The sequence below is a fragment of the Trachurus trachurus genome (assembly GCF_905171665.1).
Source record: "Trachurus trachurus genome assembly, chromosome: 14".
Lineage (NCBI taxonomy): Eukaryota > Metazoa > Chordata > Actinopteri > Carangiformes > Carangidae > Trachurus > Trachurus trachurus.
In genome coordinates this window covers 2,832,087-2,844,216 of record NC_139903.1, presented here as the reverse complement: position 1 = coordinate 2,844,216, position 12,130 = coordinate 2,832,087, and the positions used below count along the sequence as shown (strand labels likewise).

The following is a 12,130-nucleotide window of genomic DNA, read 5'->3' as shown; positions in this document are numbered from 1 at the left end:
GAGATATTTACATTTATGTTTGGATATGATACAGTTTGTTTAAATTACCCCCAATTTCCAGTTAATTCCTATAAATTCCCAATAATTCCCATTAATTCCCATGGAAAGTTTCAGGAAATTTACTGGAAATGCTCCGCCCCTTTGCCTCCCTAGTTGTGTTTTGTTTTTGTCTACAACTGGACTTGAGTTTACGTCTCATCTGAATTGAGACAAACCAACTACTAGGGATGTCACGATTACCTGTTTCCACAATTAATCGCGGTATTAAATGCCACAATTAATTAATCGTAAAGATTCCTAAATATATCGTCACTTCCCAAAAAAAGATTATGTCGTAACCGTATCGGCAGATGTGCAGCCAAAATAAAGGTAAATGCACAGATACTGGTCCATTTATTTAACGTAACATTGAATTGGTAGGAAATTAAATGTTAGCGTGTCATTTGTATTTAAAAACAAAAACCAATTTGGTATAGATGACAATTTATGACCTGAATATTTCAAACGCTTCCCCCGGGGGGTTAATAATTGGTCATATATTAATAGATACTTGAAATATTTTGTGTAAACAATGAGTAATGTGGTTATATTTTGACTATATTTGATTTTACACATTCATAGTGTCGTGAAATTATTTAATGCATAATAATCGTGATAATCGTAACACCGTGATTATTTCTCTGACAATAATCGCACCAAGAAAATGTGTAATCGTGACATCACTAAAACCTAAAACACGCCAAGCAAAAATGTCATTTAATTTGAAAAATAAAACTCAGTAACAGCTGCTCTCTGCTGTTTCTAACCAACCGGAGGAAATAGTACGCTTGTTTGGGAATATTTTCAGTGTGTGTGTGTGTGTGTTTGTGTGTGAGACTGAGTCAGAGTAAATTACAGTGTGTGTGTGTGACAGACGAAGGAACATGTGTATGACTCAATGATGTTTTTAAATACATTTTGGAAACGATGGCGCTCTGAGGCTCGGACCAATCAGACAGAGACAGATCACGGTCATGAATGTACCGAACGCCCTGTAAATAATAAAGTCTATGAAGTGATATTTCCTCTTTGTGTTTAACGTGTTGTGGTTTTACTTTGGCACAAACAGACCAGTTGATGTTTGGTGTTTTCATTTTGTGGTTAAACTCAGTTTGTATCTAGTTTTTTGTGTGTTTATGCTGCTCTTTGCTTCAAGCCCATTAGGTAATAATCATGTTTTACCATTTATATATAAAAAAAAAAAAAACTAAAATCACACAAACAGCTGATCATTGTAGTTTTTAACAGGTAATCAGAGCATTTACATTTGATGGGGTCTGTTTTCAGCAGTGGATTGATTCCCACTCACTGCTCTGCTCTCACACTTTTCAAAATGAAGTTTTTTAGTGTTCAGGCAAACTTTTCAAGTTTAAGAGCAGAACAGCTGCAGCAGCGACCTCTGACCTGAGAGACTGTAGCAGCAGGTCTGACAGGTTGATCAGGTTTGTTCTTTTTATCTTCTGATGGGAGATAAGTGCAGATACAACACTTTGGTTCTTAGTGTTGTGAAAATCTGTGTCTTTGTGGTGGTTTCACATTTTTTTATGACAATGTTGTGTCTCTTTGTCGTCATTTTTGTTCTTTATGTCATTATTTTTTGTTTAATTCATCTCATATTTCTCCTCTATGTGACCCTGTCACTAATTGTGTCTGACTCAGGACATTGTGTGTGTATTTTATTAATTTTACATCAGTTTGTAGTTGTTTATCTCTGTTTTTGTGTCTTTGTGGTTTCGTGTCTTCATGTCATGGTCATTTTACTTCAATTTATATTCATTTTTTCATATTTGTATAGTCAATTTGTGTTTGTCTTATGTGTCTAAGGGGGTCATTTTGTGTCTCTCTGTGTCTATTGCATCTATTTGTTACGTTGTAGTTGTTCACATCCAATTTTTTGTCATTTACTGTGACATTTCTTCTCTTTATTGTCATTTTATGTCTTGGGAGCTGGAGGGTGGGATATAAACGGTTGTGGCTAGATGGAGTAGCTACATGATCTGCAGGAAGTGGTGTAGAACTTCACCAAAAATCGTATTGAACTCCCGACTGGTTAAGTTTAGTAAAACTGACATGTACAGGTGTAAAATAGAGGAGAAAAAAAAGCAAAAAGTAAGTGAAGCCATTGGTTGGGTTTAGGCACAGATAAGTAAAGTTTGCATGTTGTCTATGACGTCACTTCCTGCAGATAATGTAGCCTACTCCATCTAGCAACACACTTCTGTGAATCGATCCCCTTAATGATGAATCATCTTCTTTTGTCGTTTTAACATTCAATGCTTCATGTTGTCATGTTCCTGGAGACTCTGCAACGTGATCTGTGTGGTCGTATTTCTTCCTGTCGTGGACATTTGATGTTTTGTCGTCATTTTACATCAATTGGTATTCATTTTTCCATATTTGTATGGTCCCTTTGCTATTGTCTTATTTGTCTTTGGGGTCATTTTGTGTCTCTTGTTGCATCTATTGTCACACCTGTTTGTCTCTTTTTTGCATTGTTTACATCCTATTTTCTCATTTACTGTATCTTAGTAGTGTCATTTCCTCTCTTTATTGTCATTTTCTGTCTTTAAGCTTTCACAGTAAACATATTTAACAGTCCCTAAATTTACAGAGGCTGTGAGTGACTCAGAGGCCCCTCACCTCAGAGGCCCTGGGAGCTGGGATCTGTGTGGTCATATTTCTTCCTGTTGTGGACAATTGACGTTTTGTCGTCATTTTACATCAATTGGTATTCATTTTTCCATATTTGTATGGTCGACTCCCTTTGCAATTGTCTTATTTGTCTTTGGGGTCATTTTGTGTCTCTTGCATCTATTTCCACACCTGTTTGTCTATCTTAGTAGTGCCATATCCTCTCTTTATTGTCATTTTGTGGACATTTGATGTTTTGTCATCATTTTACATCAATTGGTATTCATTTTTCCATATTTGTATGGTCCCTTTGTGATTGTCTTATTTGTCTTTGGGGTCATTTTGTGTCTCTTGCATGTATTTCCACACCTGTTTGTCTCTTTTTTTTATTGTTTACACATCCAATTTTCTCATTTACTGTGTCTTAGTAGTGCCATATCCTCTCTTTATTGTCATTTTCTGTCTTTAAGCTTTCACAGTAAACATATTTAACAGTCCCTATAGATTTACAGAGCTTGTGGAGACCTCCGAGGCCCTGGGACCTGGGAGCTGTATCCAAACCTGTATCCATGGTTCTTCTGGTGGTTGTTCTGTGAATCAATCAATCCCCTTAATGATGAATCATCTTCTTGTGTCGTTTTAACATTCAATGCTTCATGTTGTCATGTTCCTGGAGACTCTGCAACGTGATCTGCAGCCCTACACACACACACAAATACACATTTACACACACACACACACACACACACACACTGATCCTGCCTTTGCGGAAGCCGGAGCAGCAGCGCAGCCGAGGCGGGCGGCGCTAAATTAAATTAGCATACTAACTAGTTAGCTGCTGTAGATGTGGATGTGGATGGACGGAGCTGAGCTGCTGCTGCTGCTGCCTGCCTGACAGTCAGACAGACAGACACACTGACTGACTGACTGACAGACTGACGGACTAAACACACCTCTCCTCCCTAACCTACAAAAGTCGAGACACCGCTGAGGAGCCCGGACTCATTTTGTGGGGATTACTTACTGCTGCTGCTGCCGTCTGCCGAGGAGGAGATGGGGGACAAGGCGGGCACCAGGTAGGACGGCTAGGCTAGGCTAAAGCTAAAGCTAAGCTAAGCTAAGCGCTAGTTAGCATTCGATCCAACCCGAACGCACTTATCGAACGTTAGCCCATAGCCGAGCAACCGTTGCTACGTTGCTACCACTACCGTTGCTAACTTACAGTTGCAACGGTACAGTTGTTGTTGGGCCGCGGCCGTTAGTTAATGTCAGTTGTCAGAGATTCGCACACTTTATGGGTAAAAAAAAATAGAAATAAAAATAAAAAAGCAGCAGATTTTAACACGGAGAAGCAGATGAACCAGGCTTCACGATGACCTCGTCCGCAGGAGGCGAAGTTAGCTCAGCAGGGTGGGGTTAGCTAACCACCAACACCAACACTACCACCGCCGCTGCTGCTGCTGCTGCTGCTGAGAAAGCTGCTGTCACATTTCGACATGTTGTTGCTTATTTGGTCATTGAAGCTAGGTCTTTTTGTCTATTTTTGTCTTTTAATGCAAAACACAGCAACAGCAGCAGTAGTAGCAGCTGACAGGCCTTTATTTAATTAACACAAACTATTCAATCTGCTGCAACAACACAACACAGCACAACACCCAACTAAAATGCATCTTATCTGCTGCCTCAGTGCTTTGTTTTGGTTTTTTTTGTGTGTGTTTTGGCTTTTAAAAGACGTTTTGTTGTTGAATGTGTTATTATAATACAATAATATGATTCCCACGGTGCTTTTTTTCCAAGAAAACACGGACGGACCGGGTCGTATAGTGGGCGGAATCGCACCACCACCGCTTCAACTCAGGATTTTTTTTTTTTTGTACTGAAATAGAGATACCGTATAGCCTATTTGATGAAGTGTGTCGATGCTGATTGAGGCGGAAGCTTTTAGGGATTCAATGCAATGCAATGCGTAAAAAAATAGTTTTATTTCGTTTTTTTTATTTCGAAAAAGAAAAAAATCCATTATTTCCCCCCATCATCGCAGTGTTTGCTCGGTTAGCCTGTGTTTGGTACCGCAGCCTGGTGCTCATCAGCTGCAGATGTGTTTACAGCAGCTCGCAGAGAGAAGACAGCTCCTGCGTTTCTATCACAGCTCCTAAACGAGGGCATTTTACCCCTAAAATCTGACTGAGACTCATCTACTTGCGCATGTGCAACCACGAAATTTGCAGGTTTTTGTTTTGTTTTGTTTTTTTAAGGCAAGGCAAGGCAGTGTTATTTGTAGGCTATAGCCCGTTTTTTACAAACAGTTTGTCTCAAAGGGCTTTTTACACAGCATCATTACAACATCCTCTGCCCTTAGACCCCCACATCCACTGAGGAAAAACTCCATGGAAAACCTTTTTAAGAGGGAAAAGCTCAGGTTGAGCAACAGACGTGCAATAGATGTTGTTACAGACAAGAAAACAGTTTATTACACAGAATATTTAGGGTAACACTGTTGAAATTGACCACTTGCACAATGTAGTAGCTATGACTTTCAACAGCATTGCTCCATTAATTGAATACTTCAATTTGAATATGTCACGTAACACAAAATAACATGGATATTCTGTTACATGACATATTCAAATTGAAGTGACAAAGACTGGTACAGATACAGCTGGACACATGAAGTTTAAATCCCTTATATTATCCAGCAGTGGGGTTGTATTGGGGATTTACTAGTGGCTTTAACACTATGGACATCAGTCACTTTCAGCTTTGGCTCCTCCAGGTACAGGGCAACTAAAGCGATCGATGATTTAAAAATGATCAAAAAATGCTTGAAACACTGTATACAAAACTGAACCTACTATATTATTAACATTATGTACAAACATAACTATGGAGAGTGAAGAATAAAGAGTGTGATATGTAATCTAAATGCAGCTTAGCGCTGTGGTGAAGTTGACAGCTGGAAGTAAACGAACGTCACACTACATTTACAGTGTGCGCAGCCCCTAAATTTTCTGTGTGCACTCCTAAAATTGTTTGCTCGTTTTAAGAAAAAAAGTTAGTTTGGATTCCTGTACCTATATCATTTTTAATTTCAGACACATCAGTCCATATGACAATTAAGAAAATGTAAAGACAAGACAAAGAATAGGAGGAAGTAGCCTACACTGTACAGTACTTAACCATAAGTTACCCTTGCCATTGAAAATCCATTTTATATAAATATACACAAACCACACATTTAAATAATTAAATTAAATAAAGCACATGAGACTTAAAGGAGATATCAGCTTCACGGCCGTTTCGGCTAATGCTGCGTTCAAGGCAGGCTTTTGAAACCGTAAGTTACAGCTTCAAGTCACAACTACGACTTGGTAGCGTTCCAGGTAACCCGTAGCTCGTGTTTTTACCATCCTGTTGTCTGTGAAAGTTCCCTATAACGGCCACTCGTAACTTCTGACCCGTGAACTCGTACCAGATCGAACTGGTATGACTTCACAGGAAGGAAAAACACAAAGTACGAGTTTCCTTGAACGCACCATGAGTTAGCAGCCCCCGCCCTTGTCAGGCATCAATTGGTCCTCGTGCTACGTCACCACATTCACGCGCATCCCTTGGCTGCACACACAGCCCTTCATGCCGTTCTCTCTCCTCATTGGATAACACTTGTATCCCACAAGGAAAATTTTCTCCTCGGGTTACAGCAGAGCAGAGTGACGGAGAGACTCGTGTTCCGGTCGAAACACTCTATGTAAGTGATTGCTGACGGAAAATATGACTAATTAGGACTTATATTAACAAAAACATTTCACTGATATCTCCTTTAATTTACTTTAAAAAGTCAAGATCAAGACTTTGAGGGGGGCGAGACCAAGTCCAAGACTGAGACCATTACTGTATTCAGTGCCAGTACTCGTAATAATAATCATGTGGCTTAATATTTACATTTTTCCTCAGCTAAAAATAAAAGATAATTTGATATAAAATCTAGTAAACCTGTCACAACAAAGTTTGGATTTAAAAGAATAACACAGCAGCAGCACAGAACCTGCTGAAGTCTCCTCCTACTGTTGTACACTGGTGCTACCAAGTTTTTACAATGGTTATACACATCACACATGCATCGCAGATACTTTTGTGCTACAATTTTATTTATCTTAAAGTTATTGAATTACATCACATAAACCAAAGTGAAGGAGTGACAGATAGAGACATTTGCGGTTTAAAGAAGAAGAAGTGACTGCAGCTCGACTGAGACAAGACCAAGACCTTTAGAATAAGTGTGAAGTACTACAACACGAATATGTATTTATATATTTATTTATTAATAATACTTCCATCCTGACTGACCGGTGCTCAGGTTCCTGCTGCTGCTGCTGCTGCTGTGTCTGTTTAACCGAGTTAGTTAGTTCAGTTTGTACAGGATTAAAGTCCTGTTTGTTCAGGTTTTGCCCCTGTTTGTTGTTTTTAGTCTTAATTCAACATGAACTCTAACGGTTGTTTGGATGAAGACCGCTGCTCAAAAAGTATTAGCCCCAAGTTTTAATGTGACGTTTGACCTGCACAGTTCAGTTTAAATGTGAGCTAATAATGCAACGCTAACAGTTAACACACCAAACTGCTACTACAGTTATTGACATTTGTGCACAGAGATATACACATTGCAGAACAGGAGGTCTAGTCATTGTCATCTTGATGAATAAATAAATAACAGTTTCAGTGGATCAACTAATCAATCAATTGATTAAATGATCAATCACTCATCCTGATCAGTAGCTATTGAACACAAATGTTTTCTGTGACTGACGGTGTGTTGTGGCTGCAGCAGAGACAGGTTGTTATTGTTGCCGATGGCGAACGTTGAGGCGCTTTCTTTGGACTTGCAAACACGATGTTTGGCGATGAGGCATGAAATCTTATCATGATGTATTTGTTTCTGGGGCGGCATGATTAATCTTATTTTCATCCTCATCTAGGGATGTCACGACGATAATAGATTTTTTTGGTACGATTATTGTCAGAGAAATAATCACGGTTTATCACGATTATTATCCATCAATTAATCTCACAACACTATTAATGTGTAAAATCAAATACAGTTCAAATATGACCAGTTATTAATCGGCCAGGGGAAGTGTTTGAAATATTCAAGTCATTAATTGTCATCGATACCAAATATTTAAGTTAATTTTAATCTTTTTTTTTTTTATTATTACAAATGACACTCTAGCATTTAAATTCCTACCAATTCAATGCTACGTTACTGTAGGTAAATGGACCAGTATCTGTGCATTTACCCTTTACTTTGGCGCCACATCTGCCGACACGGTTCATACAGAATCTTTTTTTTTTTTGGGAAAGTGACGGTATTTAGGAATCTTTGCGATCAATTAATTGTGGCGTTTAATACCGCGATTAATTGACACAAGGAACTGTACGGTCAATATGCACACCTGAGTATTTGCTTATTTATTGTACGTCATATCGTCATCGCACATCGGACATTTTACCTATTTTTTTCTCTGGGTATTTATTACGATGTGTATTTTCTTGCTGCTGCTGAATGTGTTTCAGTGTGGGAGGACGACATGAGTTCACCAGGCCGAACTCTTTCTCTATTTGTGTCATTTTATTCAAAGTAAAGACGGTCGTGTTTCTCTGTTTCACCATATTAGACTGTGTTAGTTAGGACTGAACCGGCCAGAGAGAAGGAGGAAGCAGCAGCAGCAGCATCATCTACATCTACACCTGTTTGTTATCATAGTAAAACATTTCCTGCATGTCAATGTTTCTGTAGGTTGAACAGGTTGTTGGTGAATATTTATCTTCCTGCTCTGACAGTTTTATTGCTCTGACTGAATAACTACGAGCTGAGTTCACGTCGGCTCAGGTGATCTGCAGGTTGGTGTTTCACTTCACCGCGCTGACAGACAGACGAGCCAACGTACGAGACGTGTTAACGCAGAATAAACGACACGGGCAGCTCCGTGTTTTTTTCACAGTCGGAGTTTGTTTTCTCCTCCACTTTCTCACCGTCGTATCATTTCATTAAACCGCTCCACGCGTTCACCATCGGCTCCATTTCTACTCTTTTAGCTTCCTCTCTTTAGCTTTAGTTGCAGCTCAAACGTCAGGAGGCCGTGTATTTCTTTGCTACGTACAAACGGCAGACTGACAGGCTGCTGATATCTAGGAAAAATATATGCCATAATTTTATCACGATCCTGATAGGACGAATCTCCTTGTTGTTTACAACTACTTCCGGGTAGAAAACCAGCATTCGAACAACAGTGACGGACAAGAGTTTCGCTATATCTAATTTTTCATGTCACTATATCGCTGTTTAGACTAATCTCATGTTTGTAAAGTCTATAAAACCAACGATTACCATTTCTGTGTGCACATTTTTGTAATTAGTCATGGTTATCATAGATTAGCTGGGCTAACGGTTAGCTACCTGTTTAACTTTAATAACTCAGTGACTCAATAAACGCTCCATGAAAAAATATTTTCTCCAGCGGATATCTGAGTTCCAACATGACTGAGCTAACTGGAGTAGTTTCATGTCGTGTCCCACAACGGGAGGGTTTTAACAGCTGACGTCCTGGTGTTAGCTTAGCCACCGTTAGCTTAGCTACCGTTAGCTGTCCCTGTCAGCTGAGCCACTGATGCTTTCTAGACACCGTGATTCCCCCAAACTGAATAAATACAACACATAGCAACACAAAACACACACACACAGAAATAGTAATGTTTCTTCAATCATTTCAGATTTGTCTAAACGGTGATAGGGCGTGAAAAATATGATATATAGCTAAACTCTCGTTCGTTATTATTGATCTCATTCAAATGACGTGCTGGTTTTCTACCCGGAAGTAGAATGTAAACAACAAGGAGATTCGGTCTATTGGAGATGGTTTCATCGCCCTACGATGGACCTTGGTTGGCTGGAAACTGGTTGTCAAAGGTCGCTGTCAGAACAAAAACACTTGTTTGCAAATCATATGTTATGACAATGACACAATTTAAAACCAGAGGCTAATGGGATAAAATAAAGAAGTAATGACACTTTGTAGACAAAAGGTAAAGTTAAAAAACACGTGTCACCGTTATGGCAGAACAGGTTTGTGTCACAAGCCACAGCCTGTTTTATTTTAAAGGCTCCTTAAAGGAGAATTCCGGTCTTCTTTTTTTTTTTACCCCTAAATCGTTATAGGCTACTGTACAGTACACTATATGAGTTCAGTGGTGTCTCTAAGGATTCCAGTCATGTACCATAGATATGTGATTGTTTTCTGAGTGTTTGTTGTGGTTGAAAGAATTGCCCCCATGGGTTAGCGTTGTCGCTAACTCCGGTTTGCCTGCAACAATTTTAGTGCCGTTTTTTTGCTCCATCTAACACTGGGTGACCATCAGGACAACGACTTAGGGGTCAAAAATGACCGGAATTCTCCTTTAATGTGTGTGTGTCCTTTTCCTGGACAGGTGGATCCTTAGCGTACCTTTTTTTTTAGATGTTAAAACAATGTAAAGCCGGTTTTCCACTACCAGTTACCATTACTTGCAACCGTTCCCACTACAGCTCTACTCGACTCGGTTTAGGTCCTTTTCCACTACAGCTGAGTTTTTCACATTTCCTCCTCAGCAGTTATGCGGTCGTCATATCACCGTGGCTACGGCCGTGTCGTTCATTGATCAAGAATGAAAGTCTGAGGTTGGAAGACGATCAGATACCGTCGTAGTTCCGACCATAAACGGCGTTATTCCCATGACCCGCCGGGCAGCGTCTGCAAAACCGAAAGTAGGAAATGCTGCGCGAGCCCACCACTAAATAATAATAAATAATTCAACGAATCATGTTAAGCAGAACTGTATAGATTTATATTTTTATATTTCAATGAATCATGTTAATCGCAGCTATATAGATTATATATATATATATATATATATATATATATATTTTTTTTTTACCATTTAAAGAATCATGTCCAACCCTGCAACTATGTACCTTTTCTGTTATCTACTGGTCCTCCGTCTTTATGGACTTTTTATGTTAATTGTTGTGTTGTTTTGGGGACTACGGATGTAATTTAGCACATGTGGTAAATCCGGTGTATTTACTGTGGGTACTCTAGTACTCACTGTTCATTAATATGCATTGTCCCGATTAAATAAAGTAGTAAAAAGTAAATAATAATAATAAAATAACTGTAAAGACAAAACAATATATTTATGGCAAATAGACTAACTAAATGGAATAACAAGTGTGGGTAACGTAGATTCATTCATTCATTCTTTTTTTTTATAACCAAATACAAACTCCTTGTTGTCCCTTTAAATAGTTTCATCTCATTTTGAGAGTCCTACTAGTTCAGCTGTTAAAACCAGGAAACGTAGCTTTAATAAACCCTCATCGGTTCGGTCGACACAGTCGGTACAGTAAGAGTTTGGTCTGTGGTGTTTAGTTGAAGAAGTAAAAAGCAGCTGAATGAACGAAGACGCTTTGACTGAGAGATTAAAGTGCTGACTCTTAAACACATGTTGCTTGTTTTGCTTTTCTTTTATCCATAGAAACAAGTTTGACAACAACTGATCTTTATCTCTCTCTCTGTCTCTCTCTGATTGGCTGCTTCGAGATTCAGGTTTATAATTGGGCGTCGTCATCTGTCTCACTCTCTCTCTGTACAATGAACTCCCAGTTACTTCCTGTTATAGGAAACAGGTGGGAAACTGGGAGGAAACTGGGAGGAAACTGGGACGTCACGAGGCCGTTTGACGTTCGGTGTTGGAACATTTAAACAGGAAACGGCTCAGAGGTCGATCAGCTGTGTTGACCTGCAGCCTCACAGTCTCCACGCGGCCCGAAGCTAAAACTTTATACTGGGGCCCTCTAGTACTGCCAATAATACCGATTATTGATCATTTACACTCCTACTATAAACTTATTTCGAATCAAAATTCAGCTAAAAGTGCAGCCTGAGGTCGATTTACTGAATGTCAACTAGGCCTACGACCAAAACTAACAAAATAAACTAATAGACAATGCATTTTCTGAAGCACCTGCAGCATCTGCTTTTTTATTTTTGGTTTTAAAGGGATAGTTCAACATTTTGGCAAATTGGCGTTGGAGTTGTTTTCGAGGCGAATGCAGAGACTGCTTGCCGAAAAACTGCTGCAGACGCCGATGGGAACGCGCATCAGCGGTTTTGCATGAATTTCCCTCATTTTTTTTAATCAAAAAAAGTTAAATGTACGAGACAGAGTTGTTTTAGAGGGAAATTCATGCAACCGCTGATGCACGTTGCCTTCAGGGACAGTTTTTCATCAACAGTCTCTGCATTTCCCTCTAAAACAACTCTGTGTGGTAACGTTGTGTTATTATCTCATAGCGTGGTGAATATGCAGCTCACAACTTGTCCACCAGAGCGTTGTGGAGTTGTTGGATTGTGTATTTGATGAGTTTGAT

The 12,130-nt window shown here is 39.3% G+C and overlaps 1 protein-coding gene across 2 annotated transcripts in view; it reads left to right on the top strand.

Moving 5' to 3' along the window:
- The first annotated feature begins 3,465 nt into the window (after positions 1–3,465).
- LOC310996922 (arrestin red cell) overlaps positions 3,466–12,130 on the top strand; it is a 36,241-nt gene continuing 27,576 nt past the window's right edge. For both annotated transcript variants that reach the window (XM_083986459.1, XM_083986458.1), the window contains exon 1: positions 3,466–3,746. In XM_083986459.1, coding sequence (XP_083842585.1) covers positions 3,724–3,746 — 23 coding nt within the window. In that variant the 5' untranslated portion in view covers positions 3,466–3,723. The remainder of the gene's footprint in view (positions 3,747–12,130) is intronic.